At 47.1% G+C, this 17,022-nt stretch overlaps 1 protein-coding gene across 1 annotated transcript in view; it reads right to left on the bottom strand.

The window, feature by feature from the left end:
- LOC104274006 (collagen alpha-1(V) chain-like) overlaps positions 1-17,022 on the bottom strand; it is a gene marked incomplete at its 5' end in the record, with an annotated part of 103,309 nt that overhangs the window by 43,091 nt on the left and 43,196 nt on the right. Inside the window, 13 exon segments of the mRNA XM_009869515.1 lie at positions 707-760; positions 1,878-1,922; positions 2,521-2,574; positions 3,189-3,233; positions 4,442-4,495; positions 7,295-7,339; positions 8,727-8,780; positions 9,633-9,686; positions 11,035-11,088; positions 11,942-11,995; positions 12,615-12,668; positions 13,024-13,080; positions 15,985-16,077. Of these exon segments, the coding sequence (XP_009867817.1) occupies positions 707-760; positions 1,878-1,922; positions 2,521-2,574; positions 3,189-3,233; positions 4,442-4,495; positions 7,295-7,339; positions 8,727-8,780; positions 9,633-9,686; positions 11,035-11,088; positions 11,942-11,995; positions 12,615-12,668; positions 13,024-13,080; positions 15,985-16,077 (717 nt within the window).

The following is a 17,022-nucleotide window of genomic DNA, read 5'->3' as shown; positions in this document are numbered from 1 at the left end:
ACAGCTTTAGAGATGTTCTGGGCTTTGCCTTAGCTGCTCTGTTGACTCGGCTAACAATTGTACGGATGTTTGAAATGCCCTCCTTAGGAATGACAATCCCAGGGTGGGAAACGTAATTTTTTTTCTTTCCTGCAGTGCTCTGCATTTGCATTCGTGGACTGTGACTATTTTACATTTGTCACTCTTAAAAGCTAGTGCCTCTGAGGTGTTTAAAAAAAGACATCAGGTGTAAAGGCCAGAAACTTTCAAGACCAATTTCTAAAGCAAGGAGCAAATTATGTTTAAATGAGGATTAGGAGGAAGCTGCAAGAATACAACACCAACATGGAATTTCAAGCTGTTCTTATCGCTGCTCTGCAGCAGTTCTCTGCAGTGAGACGAGGACCACCCTGTGCTAGTGCTGCCGTATCTATAACACACAAGCAGGAGATTGTCCCTACCTGACGAGCTGCCAACCTGCACAAAACATAGAGGAGAAACAGGAGGAAGGGAAATAGCCCCCAAAATAGTGAGAAGTACCTAGCGATGAGCTGCGAGACTGGGCAAAGCAGCAGGAGCAAGGACAGGACTTCTGCAACTCAAACCCTTCAACCCAGCCTTGCAGGTTCACAGATTCCCCAGCCCTGGTGCACCCCGGGGTGGATGGGTGCAGGATCAGGCCCCGCAGCCCCCGTGCCAAGCAGAGACCCAGGAGAGGACGACTTACCGGAGGACCATCTGCACCAGGCATGCCAGGAAGACCGGGTTTGCCCAGCGGCCCCTAAAATCAAACAGAAAATCAACAGCTGCAACGGTCAAAGGCACCAGACCATGGGAGGATAGGGCTTCTCAGACAACATATCTATCTTTTTAGCATAAAGGTCTGCAGAGAGGCGAGTCTGTTGGAAAAGCTGCTGTGACTTGTAGGTGGTCTGCTTATTTCTCTGGGCAGAATTGTTCCAGTATCCCAGGGCGCTGCAGTGTTAGTGCTGGCACCTCACACACGCAGACACGACACAGCAACAGCGGCACGAGGCACCAAGCTGCTGTCCTACTGCACGTGTGTATAAGGACAAGCTGAAGGATATCCATCCTGGACCAAGGAACGCCCATTCTTGGGTGATAAATAGCAAGACACTTAATTGGCAAAGGAGGAGTGGAGCTGCCTCGACTGACTGTGCTTGCTGCTTTAACACTGCCCAGCGATTACCTCTTTAATTAAGCAGCCCTTTGATTTCTCACACCACTGTGGAGTGTCGTTGCTGATGTGCTCCTTTCCAGGAGAATTGCTGATAACTGGAGTCCACCCCACACTGCCAACACAAGCAGGGGACTCTCCCGGCGCACACACCAGGACCTACGCTGTGTCCCTACTCAACAGGAGCTGAGCAAACACCCCAAGAATGATTGCTCTGTAGGCAAAACTGTTCTTGTTTAAATCCTGATAGTCCCGGGTTCCTGGGGGGAACCCAGGCGAGCACCTACTTAATGTCAGCAGCAGCAGAAAATCAGAGGGAGCTGCCGGGGAGAGGGGAGGAGGCAGAGGGAGGAGATCTTGGCAGAGTGAGCCAAATCCATGGGCTCTTCCCATTTCCATCCCGCTCAGACTTCCAGGCATTTAGCCCACAGAAAGAGACAATTCTCAGTCCTCTCCGAATGTTTTACCATAGGCTGCCTTCAAAATGTTTCTCTTAAGAGGGGAAATGAATGCAAATATTATGAATTAGAGGTAAACTATGGTTTCTTGTCTCTCTTCTGTCTGGAATGAGAGGCATTAGACTTTCATAGACACGGCTGCAAACAGATGTGGCATATGGGGCAAAGGAGCAGCTGAAGCAGCAAATGCATATTAACGGCAAACAGTTATCTTAAGTCAGAGCTGCAGTATTTAAACTTACTTTCTCTCCTGGGGGACCAATTGCGCCTTGTGGACCTGGAAGACCCTGTGAAAAGGAGAAAATACTAAGGTCATTAAGGAACAAGTTATTCCTTCCAAATGCATTTTGGCAGTGCCTCAGCTGAACATCACTCTAGTGCCTGCGACGGCTGGGGATTTCCCCAGCTCCATTCATTTTCAAAATGTCTTGAGAGAGACGATAAAATTTCATTTTTGCACAGCATGCCTCCTCCAGAGTGCTGCACTGCTCCGCCGTGCTCGTCCCCAGGACGGAAACAGAGATGCTCGGAGGAGCGAGACTTGCTCAGAGCCATGGAGAAGGCTGAACAGCAAGGCTTGGACATCTCTATTACCCACCTGGCTCCAGAGCAACTGGGATGCTAAAAATCAGACATGAGCCACAAGATGTGGCCCAGCCAAAGAGATTGCTTGGACCTTTGCATCACAGCAGCAAAAGCAGGGTGGGAAATGAGGGGATCTGAAACTGGGAGCATTTTCAGGAAGATTTTGGGTCAGCGATGTATTACCAAGTCAATTCCCACCAAATCCCTTTATTGCTGGTCTCGTCTCCAGTGGGGGACCGAAGCTCGTTTCAAAATCATCATCATTATCTTCTACTCATGGAAAAGAAGTTTTCCTCTTACCTGAGCACCCGGGTTGCCCTGCTGTCCTGGGGGACCCGGCTCACCTTGAGGACCCTGTGAGGAGACAAGGGCAGAGTTGAAGGAAGGGGAGGCAAGAGAGGAGCCCGTGCTCCCTTGGGCAACGCAGCTCCTGCCCCCAAATCTCCCTCCAGCATCTCAACACCCTCTGGGCTCCTCAAGAGCTCCAAGGAAAGGGAAACAGCTTCTCTCCACGGTGGGATGGGGAGGGGTGAAGTTATTTCAGGGCACGCTCGCTTCTCTGCAGGGACGTGCAGCCCAAATGAGCTGAGCAGGGCTTTAATGCTACCTGGCTTTGCATTGGCTCTTCTGCAGGGAGTCTATTTCATCCGATTAGTTCAAAGTATGAGGCACATAAAGATTTTTTTCCTCTCAGTTAAATTACTGTATTTTGATATTCATTAGAGCAACACACATCTCGATGAAAATGTTTGATCTTTCATGGGGAAATAATGTGTAATTCCATCAGAAATTATAATAAATTAACATCCATTTGCTGCAGGAAGATACTCTCTGTGGTTTTCACAGGCTCTGACAGGAATCTAGACCAGGCTAAAAAGCAATTAGCAAATCTAATTTAATAGAGTACATTTTACATTTCGTTCTATATAATATCTGAACTGGCGGTGAAATTTGCAGTAAAAACTTACCACATTCCCCTTGGGACCTGTTTGTCCATCCATACCAGCCACACCCTGAGAAAAGATTTTAAAAAAACAGCACTAAGAAAGCATCTCATTATTTTGCACTGCAAGAGCAGAGAAATTGCCGTAAAAATAACAGAACATCAGGAGGCTCTTTGGACCACGTGGAAAGGGAACGATTTTCTAAAGGTGTTTGGTAAAGCAGCCAATTCCACGAACCCAGTTTACACTTTAAAAAGGCATTTCAGTGTTTTCCCCAGCGGTTTAACCTGCCTGCGAGGCAGAATCAGCGCCAGGTTGAGCAAACCCTGGCGAAGTAGCGCAGCCAGGTTGTGAGCGGGCGGGGAGCAGCAAATGAAAAGAACAACTGGATGGAAGAGCTCACTTGGGACGCGAACGTATCCTTCGATAAAGCAGCAGGTGAAGGCAACGGGGCTGCATTGTGCTAAAATGACGATTTGACCACAAAAGGCAACTGGCTCAAGCGTACCCTGAGCATCTTCATTAAGGGGGTGGTCATTAAGGGGGTCTTCATTAAGGTACGTGGTCAACTGGAGATGGCCCACTGGGGATTCCTCTGCCACCTGGGTGTAACGGCACGTTCCTGGGAGATGAGAGTTTTGGAGCAGATCCTCGAGCCTCATTAAATTTCAGCAGCGCTAGGAGCTCGCAGTGAAGACGTCTTCGTGTCCCAGGAGGGGCTAAGGGCTTCGCAACTCCCCATTAAATGCTGACCCCCTCCAGCTCTTAACAGCAGCCCAGGTTTCAGTTTGTAAGTTCTGGGATTTCAGCGAGCTGCAGTGATTTACAGCGAGAGCCCCCGCATCAGCACTTCCAGCAGCATGCGACAGACAAGGTGACTGTCTCCTGAATAAAAAACGGCGTGTTCTTGCCATGGCTTTTGCCCGAAATATGAACAAACTGCTTTAAAGTCTCACCAGCCCTAGGGCGAAAGTTAATAGCAAAGCCACTGTGTTAATAACTCTCATGCTTCCCTTTCAGCCTGAGCGAGGCATTAATATTTACTCAGGCGGGCCAAATCTTGAGCTGCTGTAGATGGACGTGACGCCACTGAAAATGGGGGAGAATATGGACTTTGAGCCATAACTTTTTTTTTTTTTAATACCACTTCTTCTCATTGCACGGATGTATAAAACCACGCAGCTGTATTATCTGCTTGGATGACTAATGGGGACAGGGTATTTTGCCCAGAAAGCTCAGCTGCCTGCCTGAGGAGAGCAACAGCCTCGGGAACTCACCGGTGGCCCCGGGGGTCCCGGGGGTCCCTTGGGTCCCAGCAGTCCTCGGGGTCCCTGTTGGGGGAAAACAAATGGGATTAGTGTTCCCAGTGCCCTTCCTTCTCATATTGCCTCAAGCGTGGATCGGGGTGCGCTCGTGCACGGCTGAGCATCGCTCCGCCCAGGGAAGCGCCGGGGCTGGCACGGCAATGACCTTGCTGGTTTTGCAGTAACAGCAGCTTTCTTGGTTTATAAACCAGCAAAGAAAATCCTGTGTGCACATATCCTTGAATTATAAAGACAAACAATATTCTCACAGACATTTATTCTTTGGATTGGAAGAGGGCCCCACGTAAAGCAGCTTTTTAAAAAATTATTATTAATTTAATCATGTTCCTGGATTACCCTGTAATGCACACAGCATGCAAAACACTTTGCAGCCAAGTCATTCCAGCTGGGGAGGATTATGAAGAATGACCTGATGCTGCTAATGGATCATTAGGGTTAACATTTCAAAATCTCTTTTTAGCATTGACAATTTACGCAACACAGCAAGGCTGGAAAAAATTTTCAGTCTGTAGCATAAATGTGCATTTTCAAAGGCATTTGGTTCTTAAACCTTAACCAGCCAGGACTCCTGAAGTTTTCTTTCCATTTCTAGCTTTCTCACCAGATTTAACCTTGTGTCATCTTCAGGAAAATTGGTGGGATTGGAGCATTCCACTGACCGGGCAGAGACACGGCAGGAGATTTGTATCGATTCAAGAGGAAGCTTTGCAAATCCCACCTCCTCTACCTTGAGCCTTCAGGTGGGTTTGCAGCAAAGGGAAAGGGATGGGGTCTTATGAGCACTCGGCTGCAGATCTTAAAGCCCACCTTTCCAACGTAGGCTCTTGTTAAAATTAGGGACCGTAGGGGAACTCTGGGTACGTACAAGGATGGTGCTCAGTCACTGCCACGGAGGAAAATTGTTCTTGATTGATGGGCAGTTTTATCTGTCTGCCCAAATGTTATACGTCCCTTTTTATGATGCAGAGAGGACAGAGGCATTAATGTTAAATGTTACAGGGTAAAATAGGAGACATTAAGAGAGTGTCTGATCTAGGAGACTTATGGGGATTTTGATCCTGCGAAAAAGTGCAGTTTGTGGCACAAGGGGGATGCATCGCCCAAAGGTCTGTCCCAGCCACTGAGACCTTCCCGGGCTAAAGCCTGGGATGCTGAGCGCCAGCTCAGAAACTCTGCTTGCACTGATGAGTGATGGGGATTGGAAGGAACCAGAACAGAAGAGAAACAAATTCTGAAGTCCCACTACTAGCTCCAGTTACCATTATGTTTGGGAAGACCCTCTTTTGGCTCAGGGCAGAGAAAGAGACAAACAGGCAGATTTAAATTGTACCCGTTTATGACAAAGCTTCCTGTAATGCCATTTAAACCTTCACTCTGGCCATCACAGGTAACAGCAAAAATAAACATCCCTGCGTGCATTATCATCATTTCAGTTCCTCCAGTTACTGTGTTACCTGAGCACATAAATGCTTTTAAGAAGTTAATAACCCGAAAGTTATTGCTTAGACATGTGCTAAGGAGATAGCCGCCGAGTTGATTAATCTTTCCCAGAAGTTAATCAGATATCTCATTTGTAATTTAGTTGCAGTGAGTCCGTAAATGCCAACCCTTCCCTTTCTCAGATGAAGTGTGTCCAAGAGTTCTCATCAATTACTCTCAGGCCACCACGCTGGGCCTCAGAACAACAAGAAATGACATTTTGAAAGCCAAGCTGATGCTAAATGATAGATAATGTTCTTATCATAACAAAGGAAATGCGTCTTGGGTGAAATAAGCAGGCAACAACTGTACTATACACATAAGTCTGCAGACAGCTAGAAAGGCGAGTTTAGTGTTGCCAGTAAGTAGAAAATACTTGGTGTTGGGGAAAAAAATGCTTTCAGAGTCTTAAAACTGACAACCCAACTGTTTCTTTTCAGTGAGATGCTCCCTGAAAGCATTTCTTTGGGTCAGTCAGGAAATTTTTATTCAACACCACTGGCATCTCCTTTCAACCTTATCAATACCAGGAACGCTCTGCCAAGTCAGCTCTGCTTCGGCGTTAGAGGAACAGAAGGCCCAAATATTGACAAACCCCGCAGCTATATGGAGTTTTGTGCCCTGTCAACAGAGCATTGACCCTGCTGATGTCAGGACAAAAGTCCCCCTGAGCTCAGCCCTGCCAGGATTTCATCCTGAGGTTTGAAAATGATCACCCACACTGCACAAACCCAAGCAATGGAGCTGCACAGCTAATTGCTGCCATTGCCTGTGCAACAGCAGCCAAAACCATTCCTTCCTCGAGCTGGATATGAAAACTCACAAAAAAATGTATTTTACGTGTTTGCCACGCATATCTTCTACCCCAATCTACTTCTCTGCATCCTTAACAACACAGCAGGAGGAAAGACACATGCAGGAAAGGTGTGAGACCGATCTAAGCTAAGCTTTACATCTAAAATGATAGGGTTTAAATTTCAAATGTTAGCCAGGGAGCAATCAAAATCAAGGAGAACTGCTCACTAGAAGAAAATAAAAATATACAAGAAATCAACCAAACAAAAAAAAAAGCAAACCAGAAAGCATCTTCTCTTCCAGGTAGTCATCTCAGTGAGGAAAAAAGCAAAACAGAGTTCTCACTCCAAAGATACCTCTGTCAGCTGTTCATGTGGATCTTCAAGTGAGAGAAACTCAGTCCTTGCAGGACCTCAGGGGTCTTTTCCTGTTTTAGCACCACAAGAGTTGCCCCATGGGACCCCTAAACCACTATTATCATATCAAGGCCTTGGCCCACGTAGTGCTGTTGTACATCCAGGAGATACTCACGGGTTCTCCAGGTAGACCTCTGGGTCCAACTTCTCCATCATCTCCCTGCTCAGCAGCAAAGGCGCAGGGAGAAAAGCAAAAGAGAGAGAACAAACCAGTTATATTTCAGTCACATCACGGGTGTTTCATTCTTGTTAAATAATAATCACACAGAAAACCAGCTTCCCTGGAGTAATAAAAGGGTAGCCGTGCATAAGGAAGACCTGGTAAGCCTGGAGACTAATACTGCATGTGCAGAATTTACCAGAGATTAGAAATGCTGTAAGGATACTTCATAATTCATGTTTATAAAGATGGATTTTGCCAATAGATGAGATACTGTAGAAACAACTGAGGCCCTGAGAGTCAATAACTGTGAGGTTTAGTACCAAACAGAATGGGAGTGCTGCCCCGGGGAATGCGATTTAGCCGAATTAAGAGGGCTCCTCAGATAAACTGGAGGCAGCAGAAGGGTAATTCTTCACGCCTCCACTCACATCTCCATCAATCCCTTGGGACTATTAGATGGTGCTTCCCCTGAGTTGCTTTTATATCGCCCCAAACCTGAGTCTCCCATTTAGGAAATCGATCCCAGCAGCCAGCCCTTGTAAATCCTCCTCCTCTGCTGATAAACTTCATGCTCTTCTTCCCAGTTATGCCCTCAGAGCTCCTCTCCCCACACACCTGGAATAGTTTCTTTTTCTCCCTAGGACTGACGTTCTCCAGACACTTTGCTCTTTCCCCCGCGAGACACGAGTTTGGTCTTTACAACTTCAAAGCACTTTACAGCCGCAACTAATTAATCCTCACAGCCTCGTGGTGAGGAAGGTGTTATTATCTGTGCTTTACAGAGGAAACAAATAGCCGAGGGTGGAAAGAAAACAGCATCGTGGGGGATTAGAGCCCAGGAAATCCATACTCGCTCCTCCGATTAAACCACATGCTCCTCACGGCCACAGATTCAGCATTTTAAATCCCCCCTCTTAAACCAGCCTTTCTAGAGCTGTAATCACTCACTTTGAGCTTTGCTAAAGGCCTTCGACTATTGACTGGCGTGGAAGGAGAAGTGAATAATTTAGTCTTTGATTCCAATATCTGCCTGGAATTTCTACTCCCCGCGTCTTGCTGCAATTTGCTGGACCTTAGAAACTCAGAAGTGATAGTTTGCACACCTGGAGGATGAACATTTTTCTTGTGGCTTTTATTTTTTTTCTCTTTTAACAAAAAAACCTGAGTTTTCCAACCAGATCTTTAAAATCAAATTCTTCATGCACTTTTATTCCCGTGCCCTTGCTCTGCCTCCCTCTTGCCACCCGGCAGCATCCCCGGGACACGAGGCCACGGAGCTGCCGGCGCCGGCTGCCCTTGCCACGTCTCTGGCTGATATTGCATCTGCTTCTTGTTTGCAGGAGTTACGGATTCAAAGGCCTGCTGAATCCAGAGACAGACTCACCCTCTCCCCATCCTCTCCCGGTGCCCCTGGCGGTCCATGGGGTCCTGGCTCACCCTATAAAGAAAACACAGAAAAGCCTGAGAGATGGCAGAGGCGCTCTGGCAGTAGAAAACATTGGGTAACGCTGAGAGGCCAAGCAACAGGCTTGACTTTTCTGTCTGAAAAGAGCTGAAGGTACTCACACCCTGACAGTTCCCAGTTCCTCCTCTCTACTCGCTCAGGGCTGCAGCACTGACAGACTAATATCCTCGGGAGACTAGAGCTGATGGGACTTACTGGTGACGCTTTGGCAGGGGTCTGGGAACCGAGACTCCTTCAGGAGCGAGACTGGGGCTCAGCACACAGTTATTGCTTTACCCAAGGCGCGCTCTTCCATTTCTGGCTGATTAAGCATCTTCCCTTTCCTGTGCAGCTTGTAATCATGATGCAATCTCTGCTGTTCAAACACTCCCTTGCTTTATAAAGCAATGGCTGCACCCTCCAGGGAAGGGAGGCACAGCCTGCCAAAACAGCCAGCTTCTTGCATTTTTTTCCTCATTGTTTAATTATAAAGCAAGAGAATATCATTTTTGGCCATTTCCATCCACAAGTGCACTGTCTAAAAGCAGGGTTTGCTTCTTACCATATTTTTCAGTCTGCGTTCTATTAAGGCAACTTTTCCTCCACCTTTCTACTCCTGCGCAGCGGCAGAAGGATCTTGCAGCTTCCTGGGCTGGGAATGCTGTACCTGGGAGGGACGCTGTGACATCCCACACACTCTTACAGGATTCTCTCATTCTTGCTTAACTGCACCACTGTGGCTCGTCCCCAGCAAGAGCTGCCCTCCTCCCAGCACCTCCCAGCCACCTCCTCCTGCCAAGGTTTCTTCACAGACCACGGCCAGAAGACAAGTGGAAGACAACTTACTCTATTTCCCTTCTCACCAGGCAAACCAGCCAAGCCATCAAATCCTCGGTCACCCTAAAAGAAAAACCAGTTTAGTACATATTTCCGCTTGTTGTTGAATATCTTTCCAATTTGTTTCTTTTCTGTGTCAAGGAAGGATCGATTTTCTCCCTCAGACATCCAGTCTTCATCTCCCATCAGACCAGGGATGATTTCAAAGTTATAGATTAAAACCAGAAAAAAAAGCTCAAAGTCATTTTACCTCCTTCCCTCTTCCCTCAACACCTACAGTTTAAAATGCTTTTCCATGTGGATTTCAGAGCTTCCCTGGGTGACTTCTCAACTCTTTGCAAAAGAGAGAAGACATAGAGGCATTTGCAAATCGTGGGTGACACCATCTCCTAACGCTCGGGGCAAAGGACAGGGAGCATGACCTAGTTGGTAGAAAAGTCCCTTTTTGCTCTGGGAGGTGAAGCTGCTTTTATTTTCACATTCTAAAAGCATGTGGAAGTAGCACCAGCTCCTTCATTCCACAAATCCTATTAGCAAGGAAAGCAAATCCAATTACACCTGAGCAGATCAGAGGACAGATCGGTCTGGCCGAGGTGTACCCGGGGTACCCAGCAGCTCTTTCTTCTGGCAGCTCCTAGAGCATCGCTCTGTCTCTGCTCACAGCAGATTTCTGCCTCCTTTCCAGTGCTGCTCGTTATTCTGTTTTCCCTTCTTCCCTGGCATCCACTCCTTTGAGGGCAGTTGACGCTCATTAAAGCACTTTACTGGATAAATGATTTGCGGTCTCCTGTCTCCATATCAAAACCCTCCATCTATTCCAGCTTTAAGTATCTACATAGTAAAGTACTTAAACCTTCTAATACATGATTCCCTGAGCAAACTTTCTCTGCATTCAATTTCAGCGGAACAGCTTCTTCCTTTCTTGATAATACCACCAGATCACAGCTGAATGAAGGGATTTTGTCTCAAATGAGAATACAGGGCATTAAAATTCCTCACCACGCCTTCTAGGTTTCCTTGCTCAGATAACAGGTATTTTTTTGTTAGTTATATTTTAGGACGTTTCCAACCCACTCATTCATATTTGCTTCTCATAATTGCGATTCCAAAGTATTTGTTCTAGAATGGCAGCCAAGGGAGCATATTTCATTCTTAAGAGGATCCAGCAATTTAAAAAATTTGCATCGAAGGGAAAAAAAAAAAAAAGGAAAAGAAAAGAAAGATTGCTCTTCTGCCTTCTAGGTGTGTGTTTAACTTTGCTCTCTCAAACGTGGAGCCCGTGACTTCCCAGGAGCGGCTGGCCCCTTTCAACAACCTCCTCCAAACGAAGCGGTGGGCTCCTTCTGCCCGGCTCACACTTGCTAAAAATACAGATGCAGATTCCAAAAATCACATAAATACGTGGCTCTACCTTTGGTCCTGTCTGGCCTGGCATTCCCCGGGCACCGTCGCTGCCAGCTCGTCCCTGCAACAAAGAGAAGCAAAGTCAAACACCGAGGGTAAGGCAGGACCGCAGGGACATCTGCTCTTTGCTCTGCGGCCGAGTGAAGTTTTACTGAAGTCAGAGCTCGCCCGCTGGGGAGCAGCTTCCCTCGGCGAGGGAAAAAACGTGGGTCTGGTTTTAGAAGCAGCCTCCTGAGCTCAGCCCGGTGCTAATGAGGGGCGTGAGAGAAACAGCAGCGAAGCTGCTTCACTACAAGGGATGCTAGGATGTGGTCATGGATTATAATTTGCAATAATTCTCTTGCAGCACATTTTAAAACATGTTAATAATGATGTCTGCAAATTGAAACGACATAATTTAAATTAATATTATTTTTTTTAAGAAAGACAGAAGTGGGTCACACAAAAGACTTCCTTGTTTCTTCCTCTGGCAAGCTGAATTGCCACGAGCTGGAGGACAGAGTAAAATACAAAAATTATCATCGGGGATGTCGGCAGAGCGAGTGAGTACGATTTACACCAGCTCCAGAAACACTCCAGGGACTGGATTCTCCTCGTGCACTACTGAGACTTTGGGACTGCCCAAACCAGCCCAGAGCGTTTATACAGCTACAACCCCAATGGCACACACACAAAAAATTTTTAAAAAGACAAAAGAATGGGCAACAGGGACCTGCAGTTCCCCCCCCACTACATGGCTTTGAACTCTCATCCTCGTTTTTGCATCCACCCAGACGGATGGAGTAGTCCTGGACAAGCCGCCAGCCTGCTCTTGCACAATGCTCTCGGTGCTCAGAAATTTTTTGGCAGCAGAAACTATTTCTAGGAGAAATCGCAGCAAACTCGGCCGTCGGCGCAGCTCCCAGGACACTCACCCTGCGGCCTGGTTTTCCTGCCGGACCGGGAGGACCCTGGATGCCTCGTGGACCCTGCAAAGCATCAAGGAGAGAAGGAGAGACGCCATCACTGAAAGGGACAACAGATCCAGCATTGCTGAGGCTGCCAGGGTCACCAGGGCTGCAAAATGGGCTGTGAACCCCTTGAGCAGAGCCAATGGTTCAAAATACACAGGAAATGCTCAGGACTGAGCATCTCCAGACAGGAATTGCACACGTTTGTCCACGAGGAAGCTTTTGCCCTGCAAGCAGCTCCATGCAGTGCAGACAAATCACCTCCCCTGTCATTAGAAAATGGGAACTTTCCCCTAACGCAGGATTTACGGCTTGGAAGAACAATTTCCTGAGCATTTGCAAGCTCCCCACCCTCCAACCTATCTCATACTTACATGACTCCTCCACAGGTGTCTTTGCAGGAAAAGACTACCACCTGCAGAATTTTTACGCTGTTGGCTTAAAATTATGTCTTGAGTCTGCATTTGAATACTTGAAGGGACATTTATATGCAAAACAGATGTTCCCACACCTTCCTATTTCAGCTGGCATCGAGTCACCAAATCTCTCCTTCACAACAGCCTCCAAAGCAGGACTGGCTGCTCTGTGCCTGCATTTCCCTCGGATGCCCCTGCCTGCCCAATCTGCCCATACTCACCTGGGGTCCCATTTCTCCAGCTTCTCCCTTCAGTCCTCCACTGCCCGGGGGTCCCTTGGAACAGAGAACATGATTTATTACATTTTTCCACGGGAGAGTCAGAAAGAAAATTCATACCATGGTAAGAAAGAGTCATTCTTGCAGGTAACTCAGAGCACCCCCAGAGCTGCACAGAATAGTTTCAGCTGGAAGAGACTTTGAAGATCATCAAGTCCAGCCTTTGTCCCAGCCCTATCAACCTACTAAACTATGTTCCCAATGCAACATCCACCCATGTCTTAAACATCTCCAGGGACGGTGACTCAATCACCTCCCTGGGCAGCCTGTTCCAATGGCTGACAACCCTCTCAGTATAGAAATTCTTCCTAATATCCAAGCAGGTGTGTCCTTGCTTGCCCATTTCACTTACCATGGGGCCCGGCCGTCCCGTCAGACCCATCGGACCTGCTGGTCCTCTGAGCGCCAGCTGCAACAGAAAGAGAAACATTGCTCAGTTGGTATCTCTCTCAGGTGGTGGGAAAAACCCACCATCCAGACAGAATCATAGAATACGAAGTTGGAAGAGTCCTCAAGGATCATCTGATCCAACTTTCTTGGCAAAACATGTTGTCTTCATACCCCAAGAAAGACAAATCCTTGGAGCAATACCCATACCCTCAGCGAATTTGTCCAATTTGCTGCCCCACCAACTCCTTTCTGCACCCACAAATGGGCAAAGTCCTTGGACGGCGCATGGGGCTGCTGAGAGGACGTATGGACCTACACCCCCCCATACACCCTCTCTGCACCGTGCTCACCAAGTACAAAACCCCTGCATAGATGCACATAGACACACCCTGGGCGAGGAATTACCTGCACTTAAAGCAGTTGAGAATCTTCCTCTGCAGGTCAGATCCCCTTTTGCATCACCACGTATAAAATGCAATAGAATGGACACTTTTGGCAACAGCTTATTGTAGGTAAATGTCAAAACTTTGCCTGGACAGGCTGTAGGGACTTGTTCCCATGTATTTATGACCCCAGTTCAGCTTAGGAGGATTTTTTTCTTTATGAACCTAGGAGTTCAATTTTGGAGAGTTGTTTTTTTTTTTGTTTGTTTTTTTTTTTTACTATTTAGTATCCTGCAAACAGAATGACAGTTCTATTTGCAACAGGGGGCTTTTAGCTCAATAATTAAGGAGTCGTGTAACCATGCATCAAGCCAGTAATCTCCACGGTGGGCAACGGGGTCGGTCCTCACTTTTAAAACACCACTCGGACAATTTGTTCCCTCCTGACAATTCAACACTTTAAGAGAGTTGTAATTATCTGTGTACTCCGGTAATTAAAATCTACCCGTGATTGCACTTGGAATGGCATAAATATTGCACAAATGCTAGATTTTGTGGCATCTTTTTACAACACCTCATTAAAAGGGAGATGCTCTGAAACACTGCCCGCTGGGACAACGTATAACAGAAGCCAAATTTTAAGAGAATAAATCTGTCTAATAATGCAATTAACAACAACGATAACAAGAAGAACAAAATCCAAATTAGGAAAGAAGGCATCCTCCCCACTGCAGGACTCCTTCTTCTCTATTCCTGCCATATCCTGTAACCTCCCCACAGAAAAATGTAATTTATTTTCCTTTCCGCTTTGGTGACATGGTTTTCAGCTGAAATTGTCTGACAATTTGTTGACATTAACCAAGAATTGGGTTTTTTCCCCCATGGAAATATTAAACCTTTCATCCACAACTCAAAAGTCACCCAGAAATTTTTTTAAATTTTTTTTTTTTCCCCAAACCGATTTTTTTTCTACAAAAAGGGAAAAAAGAGACTATGAGTGAGGTTCTTTGGTTTTTTTCATAACGATCACAATTTTCAACAGGCAGGGAAAAAAAAAGAACAAAACCAGAGAGATTGATAAAGCAGATACTTCTCATGAAACGTTCGTCTGCTCAAAAGCCCTATTTCCCAGCAATATAAAATGCTGTAGGCAGCCTTGAAATTAAGACTGACAAGGTAACACCAGAAACATAATCCACCAATATTATTCCCAGAGCAAGGTTAATGGACAGGAAAATGCAGTGGCTGGTGGCATCAGGGCCTGAATATGTATAGGAATCAAACTCTTTTGTAAGGGCACTTGGATGGAAACCAGAATAACCCCAGCAAAGCCAAAACCTTCATTATGAATTTAAAAGGGGCATGTGCCACCCAGCTGGGTGAAGACCCCAATGAGCTTTGTTTCATTCAAGGGGGAAATAAATATTTTTTTTGCCTATTTCAGCAAACCAGCTCCAAAAGTTTGTGCTTAAGGTCTGAATAAGACTGGCTATGTCTGAGCCATAGCTCCCAGCTGCAGACAGATGTGGGCTTCGGACCCGAGGAGCACACCTCAGTTCTATCGCTGGATGCTTGCATCTGGCAAGGAGTGGGGAATGCCCCCCAAATCTTTGTCCCTTTGCAACCCTCCTCCTTAAACTTATATTTCCCTCTTTTCTGCAGGGAGTGTTTAGAGCCAGAGTTTGGTCCCTCCTGGGCGAGATCTGGGCAAAGGCAACAGGAGGGCACCTGCAGGGTTCCCACGTGATTCCTCCTGTTAATTGTGCCTTTTCCATCTCTGCTCTTCACGTGCCAGTGGTCAAACGTAATGTCACACGAGCACTTGGGGAAGAAAAAATTCAAAGCTGTGCTGGCTAGAAATTAAGTTTTATTTTGAACAGATGAGTACGAAACCTTATTGCATGAAGCTTAAGGTAGTCATGTCATACAGGGAACATGCACAGCCAGGCTTGTCTTACCAGCGAGCCTACGTAATTACCACTGCCAGGGATTATTTGATCATCAGTCAATAAGGTCATGCAAGAAAAAAAAAGGCTGCCTAGATAGCCATCGTGTATTTCCGGACCAACACATTAAAGAAAATTGCAGTCTGCCTGTTGAGATTTGTGGAGCTGGGAACAGCTTACATCTGTGACAAATGTTTAATTACAATTTACTGTGGGGGGAGAAAAAAACACGAAAGAAAGAAACCCCCTACAGCACATACCACAACTGTTCACATATAGACTCTGAAAACTGCCAGCGTGAAGAGCAAACGTTACTGAAGCCAGCAGGTCTGTGTCTACTGGCACCAGCAGAAGGCCTGGTCCAAGGTCTGTAGACAATTTAAAATGATGTTTCTAGGGCTTGGCCCATTTCTGGCCAGTAGTAAAAGGCCAGGTCACCCAGATGCCATCAGCTTGAGCCACTCAAGCAATTTCTTCTCAGATGAGGGGCTGTCACCCCCACCAGCACCATGGATGGTGCAAGTCTGAAGACATCTCTTCCTCTGCTTCCTCGGGCACCTGCTGCAAGAGACATCCCCACCAGCCCCCACTTACCCTGGCCTGCTGCAGGATGGCTTGGGCTTGCGCCTCCTGGGCTGAGACGAGAGGTCCTTTAGAGCCCGCATCTCCTCCTCCGCTAAAGCGGAACTGATGGGAACAAGAAAACATGTCACGGGGTTGCTGTCCCTCCACCCTCACGCTAGCCTGACTCCCAAACAACTCCATCCAGCCTGGCTCACCCGACCCATCCCCGTCCTTCCACACCATCCCGTTAATCATCCCGCTCTTGGGTCACTCGGCTCTCAGTCACAAACTGTTTCCCACGTCCAGACCCTCACAGCAAATGCTGCCAGCTCCAAGCAACGCACAAGAAGAGCGACTGGAAGCTCTGAACTGCAGGGACCTCACACATCACCATTGCAAACTAGATGCAAAGTTCTCCCTGGGCTGACGCTCCCCGTGGGGATCCTGCTGGCCAGGAGACCCCTGGAGATGGGGTTGCCTCAGGTTATTTGTCTGTAGCTGCCCGCTTGCCCCAGGACAAACGTTGCATTTCTCCAGGGTGGCAGCGTGCTTCAAAGAATGCTTTGGCCTATTGTTCAAGCCAGGACCCTTCAGCATACAAAGGATTTAAAACAAAACCCCCCAAACATTAATGTTTTATTTTCCCAAACTTGAAAGGGAAGGAGTTCAATGCGTTTTTCTGCCTCTTCCACCACCAGCAGCTACCAAACCACTTCCCAGGACACATGCCCTTCTCCTGCCTTAATCCCATGTGTGCCTGGGCTTTTTGCAAGAAGGATTCTCCAGGTTGCAGAACCTACTCGGACGGCTCTTTCACCTCCATTTCACCTCTGCGTTCCGCTCGGTTGGTGGTAGGTGTATGACCGCATGAATTTGGCAAGAAGATGCAAAGAGACGCAATTTATAGCCCTACGGTTGGTGACTGCGGGGGCCAACAAATGTATTGTCATGGCCAGCTGAGCTCCGTGTCGAGCCCTTGGCCCAGGCTGTCCTAGGCACTCTGCCAGGGACTTCCGCAAGTATCACCCTACCACTTGGAGCCCGTACAAGAGTGCTGTGGTTTTTCAC

The sequence above is a fragment of the Apaloderma vittatum genome, unplaced genomic scaffold, assembly GCF_000703405.1.
Source record: "Apaloderma vittatum isolate BGI_N311 unplaced genomic scaffold, ASM70340v1 scaffold5925, whole genome shotgun sequence".
NCBI classification, from domain to species: domain Eukaryota; kingdom Metazoa; phylum Chordata; class Aves; order Trogoniformes; family Trogonidae; genus Apaloderma; species Apaloderma vittatum.
The sequence above is the reverse complement of the archived record's forward strand: the minus strand, read 5'-3'. Positions and strand labels throughout refer to the sequence as shown.